Below are 14,774 nucleotides of genomic sequence, written 5' to 3' on the forward strand. Positions count from 1 at the left end.
AGCCAGCTGCCCCCATTGTTACAACTGTAGTAAGTTATGATTGATACACAACAGCTGCAAATATTTGAAGTGTGCATTTCGGTAAGCTTTGACATACTACACAACCATCCCTACAATCAAGACACTGAATGTATTTATCACGCCCACAAGTTCCCTTGTGCCCCTTTGTAATTTCTCCGTCTCTCCTCTCCTCCTAGACAACCCCTGAGCCACATTCTGCACCGCTTCTCTGCAATCACTAGTTTGCATTTTCTAAAATGGGACAGAAATGGGGCGCCTGGGTGGCTCAGCCGGTTAAGCGGCCGACTTCGGCTCAGGTCATGATCTCGCGGTCCGTGAGTTCGAGCCCCACGTCGGGCTCTGTGCTGACAGCTCAGAGCCTGGAACCTGTTTCAGATTCTGTGTCTCCCTCTCTCTAACCCTCCCCCGTTCATGCTCTGTCTCTCTCTGTCTCAAAAATAAATAAACGTTAAAAAAATTTTTTTTAATGGGACAGAAATGGAATCAAACAGTATACACTATCTTTTGTCTGGCTTCTTTAAGTCAGCATCATTATTTTGAGGGCCATCCTCATTGCCTGTTTCAACAGTTAATCGTCAAGTAGCATTCCGATGTACAGATACGCTACAATCTGTTTATCCAGTCACCCACTGATGGACATTTGGGTTGTTTTGAATTTCAAATAATGAAATTTTCATTTTGTGTTTTTTGGAAGATAGCAAATGTTGACTGAAACGACAAAATTAAATTTAAAATGTCTTATTACAAATTCACGAAACCAAATAAGTACAAGAGGAATTTAAATAATTACACTTATCAAAGGATGGTTTTTGTAAGTTTCTATCGTTTATACTTTGATGTGGTTAACATTTCAAAGAGCACTAAAAGTGCACCCTGACTCTTGGGGCTCCCTTTATCTTTACTAAGTGCTCCAGGGGATTACTGCGATCAGTTTAGGGAGACCCCAAGTCGTAGTGCACATAGATCTCTCAGCATAGCCCATGCCTGGCACCCGGGGGGCACGCCCTAAGCACTCCTTATTCCCACAGTATGTGCTCCCTTGAGTGCTTGCCCTTAGTTCTGATTCTTTTCCTTGCCCTACACACACACACACACACACACACACATACTCGCACAGCCTCTCCAGCCCCAGACTAGGTTGTGTCATCCAACTCCAGCCCAATTTCAGCACCAGTGAGTCTCAGTGGGAGGACATAGGGAGGTGGGAGGCAGGAGGCAGGGGTGGCTGGCTGGGCTGTGGGAATCTCTGAGAAGCTTCCCAGTGGGAGGAGAGGGATCCTCCTGGTGGTCTCTTTGTTTGTTTCCCAGGGCGGGCTGAGCCTTCACCTCCTGACCCTGTGGGAAGCACAAGTTGAGTCTGGGCTGTACCCAGGAGGGGTTGGGAAGGAGAGCCGGGGCTGGAGGGAGCATGAGACTCCGAGTCAGACGGGCCTGGCCCCTACCAGCTGTACTATGTCAGGCTGGTCCCCCTCTACGAGGGTGATGCCAGCCTTGCTCAGATCACGCAGCTCGTGAAAGGATCCGGAGCCAGAATGGAAGTGAGAGGGTGGCATACAGGACTCCCTAACATGAATCATGGCCCTAAGGAGCCAGGAGCACTAAGGAGGCATCTGTTGCTGATGTAAAACATCAGCATGCTAAGAGAGGGATACTGAGCATTTATTGAACATCTACTATGATCCCCCACCACCACCACGTGCTGAGGACAGTGAGATGGACGAACTTGGAACCAGAGGAAGCTGGTGACCTGTGGGGCTTACCTGTGGCCACTGGATCAAGCAGCGTCTCCCCATCCTTGCCATCTTACCTGTCTGCCCCCCAGTCCAGGGACCGGCTTCAATGTATTCACTCAATAAATATGTACTGAGCACTTCCATGTGTCAGAACTGTGCCAAGCCCGGGGGTTCGGTGGTGAACTGAACAGACAGTGGATCTGGCTTAACGCCCAGAGCGGGAGGGAACAGACAAAAATGAACAGCACCGAACAAATCAATTTCTGAGCACGGAAGAAAGGAACATGGTGATATGACAGAGTGCAGGAGGTCAGCTGAGATGGGGTAAGCAGGGAGAGGCCTCTCTGTGCAAGGGGGCTAGGAAATGACTGTGTTGGGTGCGGTCGTGTCCAGTATCACTTCCAGGATCAGAATAACTTAGGGTCCAGCACAGCTTTACCACTTGCTAGGCGTTCGGTCCTGAGCAAGCTCCATGTCAGTTTCTTCACCTGTGAAATGGGAGTAAATATCCAGTCTGCTTCACAGGGATAGGAAGGGTAAATTAGATAATGCAAGCACATTATGGTAAGCACTTACTAAATAATAGATTATTTCTAGCTTATCCAGCCTGGGCCGGGTACCCACAGTCTGTGGCTTAGTCCCTGTGGAGAAAACTCCCGAGTCCGTGTTTCCTAACTGATTCCAGAGTGTCTTTTTCTCATCCAACCTACAGCAGGGGTCTCAAACTCATATGTCCTGGGGGCCGGGCAGATGGGTGTAGTATGTTAAGGAGAGCTGGGGACTGTGGCGTGTAGAGACCCTGCTAAAGAAAGCAGCTACTATTCAGCTTTAGGGAACACTTGCCACGTTGAAATGAGGGTCAAGACCTTTCCATTTCTCAAATGATGAAATAAAACTATTTTATTCAGGGGCACCTGGCAAGCTTGGTCGGTAGAGCATGAGACTCTTGATCTCAGGGGTGTGAGTTTGAGCCCCACGTTGGGTGTACAGATTACTTTAAAAAGAGGCAAAACTATTTTATTCAAAATCTAAAGCATTTTTTTGTGTTGGCGATTTAAATAAAAACGTTGCGAAACATTGTTGGGAGTAGACAAAATAGTGCTATAAGCCAAGGCTGGCCACAGGCATGGTTTGTAACGTCCACTTAGCGCCAAACCCTTTGCTAAGGATGAAGAATGCAAAGTGAGCCAGGCAGCAGGCTCCCTGGTGGAAAACTCCTAAGGGCTCAAGGACCTCAACCTTCAACAGAGAATGGCTCGGATCAGAGCCTGCAGGGGGAGAGAGACCACGTAAGAAGGCCCTTGTGGAAGAGGAAACCGTTAAGCTGGGCACTGGGATAAACAGGAGTGTCTTGTGTGAATGAAGAAGGGGCAAAATTACTCTGGACTGAGGAAGAATGGCTTTGTACTTTGGGGGAAGGGTCGGTATTTCCATGGGGCTGGAGTGCATTTGGGGAACAAGGGCATTGTGGGGGCGGGGAGGGCGGGGTCTCTATCTCCAGATCACAGAGAGCCACAGTGGAAGCCAAGAGCCTGTGTTTAGAGCCACCATTTCCACTATTGGATTCATTCATCTATGCCGCAAATCACAGCAAGCAAAGTTCAGCCATGAACCAGCGGCTAGCGCCTCAGGAGAAATGAGTCAGGAGCCATCCCTGCTTCTTGGGAATTCACAGCCCAGTGGCAGCCACTGAAGAGAATTTGGGCAACTGATCTATCAGTGCCATACTTAGAAGTGTCCTCTGCTCAATTGCTGGGGAGTTGGTGAGAGGTCTACAGAGGAAGGGACTTTCGAAAAAAACTTTTTTAATTGTTTACTATTTATTTTGGAGAGAGAGACAAAGCGTGAGAGACAAAGAGAGAGAGAGGAAACAGAATCCAAAGCAGGCTCCAGGCTCTGAGCTGTCAGCACAGAGCCCAACGCAGGGCTGGAACCCAAGAACTGTGAGATCATGACCTAAGCCAAGGTCAGATGCTTAACCGACTGAGCCACCCAGACACCCCGAGGAAGGGATTTTTAAGAGGTGTGTTGGTAATTAAGCAGTTCACCAGGGGCATACGATGGAAACACACATGCAGAAAAAGGGGCACATGAAATGCAGAGGTGTGCTGGGAAAGTAACATAGCCAATGTCACACTGGCACATAGAAAATGCTCATTAAATATGTGCAGACCTGAAATGCCTTCTTGCCTAGCCCCCCGAGAAAATCTAGCTTTTGCAGTTAACCTGCTGTAGACTCACTGGAAGAAAAGCAGGTGTGTTCAACGAATGAATCCACAAACTGCCAGATGCTACCGGCACTATGCGCTTTACTCACGTTTACTACTTACAACATTCCTGTCAAGGAGATACTACCTATCCTGTATCTCCATTTCATAGCCGAGGAAGCAGAAGCTTCAAGATGGTCAGTGACTGGTCTAATACACTCAGATCGTGACAGAGAGGGATCCCGACTCTGCCTCCTGGCAGCCTGACCTCACGGCCCCAGCACTTAACCATGCCACATATGTTACTCATGTAGAGGAAGGGTGTGGAACAGCCTGATGGAAAGCATTCAAGAACCGCGAGGGACTTTGCTCTCCCTCCTCCAGGCAGCTGGAACGACCCTGAGAGGTTATCTCCCAGGTCAGGTAATCTGTCGGCCAGTCCGTCTGGGGCAGAGGAAGCGAGAAGGTGTCATTCCCCGCCTGGGAAGAGGGCAGTTCTGGTCCTTCCTGCAGGAAACAGATCCTGGACGGACAAATACCCTTTAAAACTGAGAAGGAGGACCGTGAGCCTTTGTCCCGAAGAGGTGACAGTTTCGGTTTCTTCTGGGGTGCCGGAGCTGCAGAAAGATCCGTGACGGATGGGCTTTGACAGAGTGGCTCTTGCTGGTCAGAGAGTGATTCCAGGCCCCTACGTGGCTCTGGGCCAATACACATCAGGAAGGAGCTCTGTCTGCCGCTCCTGGACCCTGGGAAAGGTAAGACTGAGAGTTTTTTAAGTCCTAGTACAAGGCACACGTTCACCCTCTCATCTACGGGGAAGCAGTAAGGCTCAAAGCACCGGTGTAGTTGATAAGCAGAGACCTGCCCTTCACGTACTGGCTGTTCCCACCTGTAAATTTGTGGCCTTGAGCCAATTACCATGTTTCTTCTGAGCCTCTGTTTTCTCATCTCTGAAGTAGGGGTGATGATAAAGTCAGCTCAGTGATTAGCAGAGTGCCAATTGCTTTGAGCACTCAATAAATGTTAGCTGTTGCCGTAATCATTCACTTTAGCTAAAAGGTTTATCGAGGACCTCCCATGTGTCACGTAGTGCAAGGGACACAGGATGAATAAAGCGTTCTCCTTAATTTCAAGGAGCTCCTGGTCCACTATGAGAAGTAGATGTATCTTCTTTGTTCCTTTCCCAACCTTGGTGGGTAAAGACTGCTGAATGTCCCTGTTGAAACAGGGACCACCTGGATATTAGGTCACGTGGGGACTGGGGAGCTCTGGATTGGGGGGAGGCGGATTCCTGTACCTCTGTCTAGCTATAGGCACTCCCCTGTGTTGCCATTCTTGGTTCCCATGTCCTCGCCAGGGGTTTCCCTTGCACTAACCACAATCTGTCATTGTTTTTTTATCTGTATATTCACAACCCGCAGGAGGGTTGCCTTCTGCCTCTGGGGAAGGGTCTGATGCGAGGGCTGGGACCAACAATCCAGAACCGGCAAGCTCCCACGCTGGGAAATTTGAATGACAGCCATGGAGCATAATAATATCCACACACATAAGGATTTACAAATACACCAGGGTTTGGAGTCCGCAAGGCACTTTCACAATGGTTTCATTTAATCCGTATGGAAGGAGGATCTCCAGTAATGTTTTATAGATGAGGAACCTGAACGCCGGGAGCGGGGGTCCAAACTGTGACGAGAACTCCAGGCCACCCAGGTTCTCAAGGTTGTCAGGTAAGGATCATGGGGTGCTTGTTAAATATGTAGATGGCCAAGCCCTCTCCCCAAATTCTAATTCTAGAGGTCAGGAGTCAATAGTTTAACAAACACCCCGGGTGACACTTGTCTTCAGGCAAGTCCGGACACAGTGCCATTCCCTGATTTACTCATCTAGCGAAGATTTTTGGGATCCCAACTGTAATGTGTACAATGGTGAAAACACAACAAACAAGGCGGTCCTTAGCTTTACGGAACTAAAAGCTGCTGGTAGAGCAGACTGTCCAGGTCCCATGGTTTGCCGCTCCCCCTCGCTGTCCCCGCCCCTCCCCCACTCTCTTCCTGGTGACAGTGAGGTTCCTTCCTGCTGGGTGGACCAGCTCCACCCCAGCTACCTGCCTCCCCCCCACCCCCCAAGTTTGGAGCTCCCAGCTGAACCTGCTGGGCCTCCTCCCACTGTCTGTACCTGCTCCGGGCTGAGCCTGTGGTTCTTTGGAGCTGGAGCGTCCTGTGAAAGGCCTGGACGTGGGCCCAGCACAGAGCATTTCAGTAAATGTCGCCCAGGCTAAGAAAGGACGTGGGGAGGAGGAGCCCCCCTGGGCTGAGGGAAACAGCTGGGGCCTGACAAGGGGCAGGGATTTGTATTTCTTTACAGGTAGTTCCAGCTCTGATGGGATGGCACCCGGAAGGGAGGCCGCATGAGGATCACTCCCAAGCAGCTGAGGAAAGCAGGGCCCAGAGAAAGGGAAATGAGAGGTCCTGAGCTGAAACCTGGGTCCCCCGGGGGCAACTGCCAGGCCAGACAGGGACTGCAGGCCAAGGACAACACAGGACACACCTTTCTCCTGAAATCACTGGGATGATGCCCACCACACGTGCTCCACTCTCAGGGGCCGGGATCACCCTGTTAGCTATGCCCCGGGCTCCGGCTTCTGCTGAAACACTTCCCCTTTCTGATGGAGAAGTGTGTCCTTCATCCTGGTCACTTGTGCCCTTTGCCTTCTAGAGAACACTTCCATCCCTGTCTGAGGCAGGTCCCCAGGGGCCTTCCTCTGGAGCTCACCTTCTTGGTTCCAGCAACTCCCAGTACCGTCACCCCTGGTTTCCCAGAGCCATCCAGACAGGACTTGCCAGTTAAGGCCAGGAGTGCTCCAGGAGGCCATCTGGGTGAGGGCCCGGAAGGCTGCACCTGGCCAGGCTGGGTGGGGGGGGGAGCATCGCAGGTCAGCCTGGGGCCTCACCTGGCCTGAGAGCCTCCAGGATGCACTGTCATTCGCTACCTGCTGCTGTTGAGCCAGACATCCATTTGGAGCTTGGAGAAACAGGAAAGGGCAGGGATCCGAGGTAAGGCAGAGCAAGGAAGCCACAATTCTGACCTGCCAGTTTGAGGGTGAGGAGTTTACCAGGGCCTCAGAAACATGGCCTGGGGTATCTAAAGTAGCAGAGTGCCAGGGTCCTCAAACGCGGCAAACTAGAGGGTCGCGGGACCTAAGGGCTCCTCTAGCTCAGCGGGTCTCCTCCCTCCCAGGCTCAGGTCTGGCCCTCCCGCAGCAGGTGGTCCCTCTGGGGGCCACCCCCCTGGATGGGGTGGGGGGGGGGAGGTACAGGATCCCAAGGCTTCCCCCAGGGAAGGAGGGAGAGGGCGGGGCGGCAGCGAAGGCCCAGGATAAAAGGGGCGGAGGCGCCGCTCCGGGCCCAGCCAGCCCACCATGCAAGCCCCCCGTCTGCCCTGGTTCTTCCTGCACGCCTGGTGGGCCCTGGTCCAGGCGGGCGCCGCGACCGTGGCCCCGTCGCCCCTCCGTACGCGGGGGCAGCCCTCGTCGCCGTCCCCTCTAGCGTACATGCTGAGCCTCTACCGCGACCCGCTGCCCCGGGCGGACATCATCCGCAGCCTGCAGGCGCAAGGTAGGCTGCGCAGCCCCGCCGAGCCCCGGGGGCGCCTTGGGACTCCGGAAGGGCGCTGGGAAATGCTGCGTGAGGGTGGCTCCGGGCTGGGGACCCCGCCGCTGAGGGCGCTCTGCGCTGGGAGGGAGGAGCATCGGGGGTCCAGGTCTGGGGTGGCACCGGCGTCGGCACTGGCTCGGCGCGCAGGGTCGGCGGGTGGAGGGGATTCTGGCATCGGGAAGGGCCCCGGGGCGGAGACCCCTGCGTTCTGGGCCTTGGTTTAGGGTGGGTAGAGCGCAGCGCTGGAGGGTGGGAGCCCGATTGCGCCAGTCGACGATGCGGTCTTGTTCAACTACGTAACCTCCGGGCGCCTCGGTTTGCGCTTCCGTGAAATGGGGACAGCAGTCCCTCCCTTATAAAAGTGTGGCGAGCGCCAGGTGACAAAGCACATAAAACGCTTAGCACAAAACCAGGCATGGTAATAAAGTGGTCGTTATTATTGCCACATACGCTCTGTCGAATTTCTTTTCGCGCGTCAGGGTGAATGGATGCCGGAGGCTGACCGCGAACTTCGAAACCCAGCACCGAGCGCGTAACAAACATCAGGGATTATAGTTCAGAGATACGGTACTAGAGGTGGAGTGCCCCGAAGTCGGGAACTGAGGCAGGCTTGGGGACTCGAGTCCAGGCCGGGAAGGTGCCAGTGTCCCGAGTAGTACCGGGTTCGGGGCCTAGATTTGGTTGGGGGAAACGCTCAGCGACCGTGGTGACGCGGGAGTTTCACCCTCGGAGTCGGGGCAGGGCGTTCTGGGCATCGGGCGGGACGGACAGGTGGGTGCTGAGTGGAGGGACCCCTTCCGCGGGGTCCCCTTGCCCCATGCAATCCACATCCTGACTCCTGGGGTCGGGGGGCAGACCCCTGCCGCCCTGCGCCGGCCTGTGCCTCCCTCTGCCGGCTGGGGCCAGACGGCCCTCCCCCACGCTGGGGCGCAATCCACATCCGATCATCTGACCTAATTGGCCACCCGCCAGCCCTTTGGTCGGGTGCGGGGGTGGGGGCTCTTAGCTCCCTGGCCTGCCACGTCTGGGGTCAGACAGCCGATGACCCCTCTTGAAGGGTCATCTGGGGATCAGCCAGATTTAGGGACACCCGAGGGGCTAACCTGAGGGGCTTGGAAATTACTGGAGGGCTCTGCTCAGTCCCTCTACCGGAAAGCTGGTGTGGGGAGGAGGCTGGGCAAAGGGGCAGAGAGTGCCCTTCTTCAGTTCACTCTCTCCTTCTGGAGAGTTCCGGAAGGTTCGTGGTGGTTTGAGAGTCTGGGAGACTGGAAAACTGGGTTCAGTTCCCTCAAACCCTGCTTCCCAATTCCTGGTGTATCCTTTGCAGAACTAGTTTCCCCTTTTGTAAAACCGGGGGCTGGCTTTCCTTCTGCCTCATTTGTGTGTGAATGCGGCAAAATATACATGACAAAACCTACCATTTTACTGTTTTTAAAATGTACAGTGACTTTAAGTACATTCACAGTGTTGTGAACTGGTTTCAGTTTTTGAAAGCAGCCAGAGGAGCCTGCCTGGAGGGACACGGGTGGAGAAGGGATGGTCTAACTGCTCCTTTCCCTCTTGGGTTTATCTGTCATGCCGCACCTGTAAAGCGGGAAACGGGGTGTTGGAGTCTAACCAAACTGGGTTTGCATCTTCGTCTGTGGCTGTGGAGCCAGCCTCAGCTCCGAACTTCAGTTTTCTCTCATCTGCGAAACCGTGATAATGGTGGGGAGGATTCAAAGAGACAATGCTTGGCCCGGGAAGCAATGAGTGGCAATTAACTGCTAGTTTGTAATAATGTAGAGTGGACACTTAGCGTCATACCCACACCCTCCTTTCCTACGGAGCCCGGAATCCCAACTCGGCCTCAGCATCCTGTTTGAGGGTGAGGGAACCCCCAGGGCATGGGCCCAACCACTTTCTTCTTTAGAATTGGACGCGGGTCAAGAATATCCCTGGGGCCTGTGTGGCCGATTCTGTTGAGTTGCGTGGATAGGTTTCAGGGTGTCCACGAACCCTTTCCTGATACCTGATACCAACAAATCACATTTGCTGTAGAAGTGGGAGATGCTTTCTTTCCTGGGGAGAGAGCATTCTTGGCTTGTAGCAAGCATCGGTGACCCCCAAAAGATTAGGCACCCCTATCCTAACAAGAACCAGAGACCGATCTAAGAGAACCTATCAGCACTGTGTCCCAAGGACCCCTTGGCTGGGGGTGGGGTCATGGAGTCAGAGACTCCGCCCCACTGGGAAGGAGCGCTCCATACACATTGTCCATCCTGGTAATGGCTGACTTTGCTCTTCTGTCCAGGTCTTTCACTACCTATCTGGACACCTTCATTTCTAACCTTGGACGTCCGCAATAATAAGGAAGTGGTTGATGACAGCTGACACCTATTGCACGTTGGTTGTGCTGGGCCAAACACTTTCTGCACATTATCTCAGCAAATCCTAACACTTCTGTGAGGTGATACTGTCACTGGCTCCCTTTTGCAAAGCGGGAAACTGAGGCCCAGAGAAGGAAACTAGCCTGCCCAGTGTTAAACAGCAAGTGGCAGGATTTGAACCATCACAGGAGGCACGAGAGCCCCTGCTCTTGATCACTGAGCTGGAATGTCTTCCTCTAAAAGGCCATTGGTGGATACTTGAGATGAAAAGTCTTTAACTCCTGGTGCAGGTGGCCAGGAGTTGTTACACGTCCCACGGAATCCCCAGGTGGCTAGGGGGTGCTGCAGTGGGCAATGGGTAATGCAGGCCTCCTCCCCACACCTCCAGGGAGAGTTGCTAGCCAGGGGCGGGTTATTGCCCCCTACAGGTGCTAATGAGGAGGGAAGTGGAAATTAAGTGAAGAGCCTCTGGGGATGGGCTCGGAGAAGCTGCCAGGAGGCTGAAGCTGGAAACTGCTTCCTTATAATAATGCAGGCTGGATTTCTCAGGGAAATTCACTTACATCATCTCACCAAAGATGCTCTAGGAGGCAATAAAAAAAGGAAACTGTCGTGAGGTCTGCCCAGAGTGGACCCAAATAGGAGGTCGTCACTACCGTTGAGATCTGTTCGCAAAAGGGTAGTGTTTTTATTCTAAGGAATGAATAATCCCTTTTATTTAGCAACAGACGGTCAGCCCTTTTTATTTCCATGAAAGCTTGTGATGAGGCTGAGATGGGCAGGGCATGACCATTCCCATTGCAAAGGAGAGGAAACTGGGCTCGAAACAAATTCAAGGTCACTTTTAGCATGCACACATACATGCTATTACCAGATATTGGGCCAAATTAGTCCGGGACTAAGATGAATGGAACACGCTTCCCCATTCTGTTTCATCCATTTTGGGTTTTGTCATCTTGGGGAGGGGGCTGGGACCAGGCTGGGGGCTGTGTGTGTGCAGACTGTGTCTGCCCCAGGTGTGTGAATGACCTGACAGGGGGCGGTGATGAGCACCTTGCAGGTAGATGGGAAAGCCCACTGGTTGGAAAACTGCCAGGTCAGTGCAAAGTCATGCTTAGAACGTGTGAGGTTGTCAAAAACCCCGGAAGTTTCTGCCTCCATCTTTAGGAATAGGTGGAGCAGAGGGTGGCCGGCCTTGGGCTTCTGTTGCTTGGGCCTTCCAAGAAGGTTCGGGGCCTTTCCACGTGCCCGTGAATCAGGCCACCGTTTCCAATGAGAAAATGGAGTCTGGGGAGCTCAGGGTCACAGGGTGAGGGGAAGCCCAGGGTTTAGGTGAGAAAGCTCAGGGTTTGGCCAAAGAGCAGGGAGAACGCATCCAGCGTCTACCAGCTGTTCTCTGGCTGGGGGGTGTCTTAGCGGGAACAGCAGAATCGGGATTTGGAGTGTGAGCTTTGCGGTTGGGCAAATCTGGGTCAATTCTTGGCCCCGCCACCTCGTGCAGGTAATTTAACCTCTCTGAGCCTCGATTTGAATTGGACTAAAATGGCCACATTCCCAACTCGTAGGGTTGGGATGAGGATTGAGAGGGTCCCTGTCAGGTGAAGGCTGCAACATGAGCGCTGGGAGCATACAGGGGGCCCCCACTCACCCTGCTTCCTTCCTGGTTTCTCCCCACCCAGATGTGCACGCCGATGGGCAGAACTGGACCTTTGCTTTTGACTTCTCCTTCCTGAGCCAAGCGGAGGATCTGGTGTGGGCCGAGCTCCGGCTGCAGCTGGCCGGCCCCGTGGACCTTCCCCCTGGCGTGCTGCCCTCCATCGAGATTTTGCACCAGCTAAAGCCGGATGCGGAGCAGGACCCAGCCGACTGCCGGGAGCGTCTTCGGATGGACTCGTTCACTGTTCCTCTGTCCCAGATGACCTTTTCCTCAGGCAGCATGGTCCTGGAGGTGACCAGGCCTCTCTCCAAGTGGCTGAAGCACCCTGGGGAGCTGGTGGAGCAGGCGTCCAGTTTGGCCAGAGAGTGTCCGCAGCGGCCTCCCGTGCCGCCGGTCGCCAGCGCGCTCCTCGTGCTCTACTCCAACCTCTCCCCGGAGCAGAGGCGGCTGGGTGGCTCCACCTTGCTGTGGGAGGCGGAAAGCTCCTGGCGGGCCCGAGAGGGACAGCTCTCCCAGGAGAGGGGCCGGAGGCACCGCCGGCACCATTTGCCGGACAGAAGCCAGCTGTGTCGGAAGGTCAAGTTCCAGGTGGACTTCAACCTCATCGGATGGGGCTCCTGGATCATCTACCCCAAGCAGTACAACGCCTACCGTTGTGAGGGCGAGTGTCCTAACCCTGTGGGGGAGGAGTTCTATCCCACCAACCACGCATACATCCAGGTGCGGAGCCCTGCCAGGGGAGGGGAGGCGGTGGGCTCTGCGGGAGAAGTGGCCATACTGCCGGATCGGGGGACAGGACTCGAGCTCTGCGATCCCATTGCTGTTCATTCATTCACTTATCCGAGCACCAACAGTGTGCCAGCTGCTGTGCTGGGATATAGGGATGGCCTGTGGCACCAGCCTCAGAGGGGCCTACGAGGAGTCATGCCCCACCGGGTAACCTCGAACACTTCCCTCCCTTAGGACTTCTTCCTTGTCTTTTCGTAAAATTAGGGGTGGCGGGGTATAGACTAGAAGGTCTCAGCTTCCCCTCGGCCCTGATTTCTAGGAAAGGGAGTTCAGAATCTGGATTTTGGGAATAAACCTGGATTTGATTCCTACAGATTAGCCGTGTGATATTGACCAAATTCTTTAGTCTCTTCGAGCCTCAGTTTTACCACCTGTGAAATGGGGATGGCAATGCCGTGTTTCACAGGAATGTCGTAGGGTTCAAGGAGACGATACGTATACCCATGTACATCTGTGGGCAGAGAACCAGCACGTGTGATGTTGTATTATCATTACTAGAAGTCTGTGATTCACTGATGAAATGGGGGCCACATTTATGGGGCCATGGTTGGCACAATACTGTTTCCACCCACTGTACTTTTGCTGCCTGAAAGAGGAGGTTTCTTTGCAGTAGAGAAGGCCCGAGGCTACCCCCAGGTGCCACACTCATCAGCCTAAGGTCTAGAAGGTGGTGGAGGAAAGCAAAGGGAGAATGAGAGGGAGAAAACAGAGAAGAGGGCCTAACATCATGACCCTAGTATTTGGATTCAGAGCCTCTGGGGAGTATGTGAGCTGAGCTCATGCAAGGGAAGCACTGGTGGGGCCAGAGCTCTGTGGGACCTTCCCTGGGCGGAGGCCTGAGCCTCTCCCGGGACTTCCTGCCACTAACCTACCTGCTGCATGATTAAGGGGGCCTGCAGAGACCCAGATAGTCCCAACTGGCAACTCGCGGGTGACACTCGGATCTAAAAAGACTTTGCTGGACCACAGGGACAGGGCCCAGTTCCAGAGTGCCAAGGGATTGTTACCTTTTCTCCTATTGACTCCATTCGCCCTTCTCTGGGCAACAAAACAAATCCCACAAGAATTTCCACATGACTCGCTTTTGCTTCATGTTTCTGGAACTAAACCAGGAGTTTCTTGGAATTGGTAGGCACGCTAGGCTAGAACAATAGAAGGACATGTTAAGTTTGCTGCTGCTCTACCCAGAGACGGCTTTTAGAATCTTCTGTTTAGCTCCTTTTTTTTTTTTTTTAAAAACAGCCTGTAAAGTTAGACTTTGCATGTCAGACTTTATGATGTGTTAGCAGGCTGATTCCTTTATGAAAACCATTTTCTTCTGTTTTTGTACCCAGAAACTGACTTTAACTTATTTCCCCCCGCCAGAGCCTGCTGAAACGATACCAGCCCCACCGAGTCCCTTCTACGTGCTGTGCCCCAGTGAAGACCAAGCCGTTGAGCATGCTGTACGTGGACAATGGCAGAGTCCTTCTAGACCATCACAAAGACATGATTGTGGAAGAATGTGGGTGCCTCTGAGGAGATCCTGGTGGGAGCTGGATTTGCCTGTACCCTGGGAAGGTTCTAGAAGGTTCGGGAAGGTCCTAGAAGACACGATAGCCGTCTAACCCAATGAGGAGAGTGGGGGGAAGTTTGCTCTGCCTGCCAGATGTGAGGAGGAAGGCGCCCACTCTGTAAAGGAAGGTTGCTGTCGTCAGGAGAGAGGGCAAGCCTCTGGAAGCAGGCTTGTTGGGTTTTCTCTTTACTGAAGAGACAGTGGTGAATAAAAGCACTAGCGAAAAGGGTTCTTTGACTTTTTAACCTGTGAACCCCTAGAAATTATACGCAAACGTTGGGGCACACGTGCATTCATTTTTGAGGTGGGACAGATTATCTACAACTTTTATGTATTCTCAAAAGTGGTCTTTGACCACCCCTGCCAAGATTGAGTTCACTGTGTTAAATTAAAAACAGTTGGCTCAAGGGGCGCCTGGGTGGCTCAAGTTGGTTTGGCTAAGCGCCCTACTCTTGATCTCAGCTCAGGTCTTAATCTCAGGGTTGTGAGTTCAAGCCCCGCTTTGGGCTCCACGCTGGGCGTGAAGCCTACTTCAAAAATAAAAAAATAAATAAATTAAAAGACAATAATAAAGAGTTGGCTCTTATTGCCTCCGGCTGGTTGAGGGGAGCCCCCGCATCTTTCAGGCTGGCCAGTGGCAATCTGTCGGCCTTGTCCAGAGGCTCCCTGGAGTGGGTCTCTGCTAATGAGTTGCACAAACAATAAAGCCATTGTGAAATCCTCCTAGGCCAGCTGGTGCCGTTGAAGGGAGAGGCAGGAACTCTGAACTGGCCACACTGGACTATAGTGG

General features: G+C 53.2%; 1 protein-coding gene across 1 annotated transcript; it reads left to right on the forward strand.

The window, feature by feature from the left end:
* Nucleotides 1-7,379: 7,379 nt before the first annotated feature.
* NODAL (nodal growth differentiation factor) lies at nt 7,380-14,049 on the forward strand. Its single transcript, XM_030334229.1, has 3 exons — nt 7,380-7,575; nt 11,663-12,360; nt 13,795-14,049. Exons 1-3 carry the CDS (start codon nt 7,380-7,382, stop codon nt 13,945-13,947), a joined length of 1,047 nt encoding a protein of 348 aa, XP_030190089.1. The 3' UTR covers nt 13,948-14,049.
* The last annotated feature ends 725 nt before the right edge of the window (nt 14,050-14,774 follow it).

This window comes from Lynx canadensis, chromosome D2, assembly GCF_007474595.2.
Source record: "Lynx canadensis isolate LIC74 chromosome D2, mLynCan4.pri.v2, whole genome shotgun sequence".
In the NCBI taxonomy this organism is placed as follows: Eukaryota; Metazoa; Chordata; class Mammalia; order Carnivora; family Felidae; genus Lynx; species Lynx canadensis.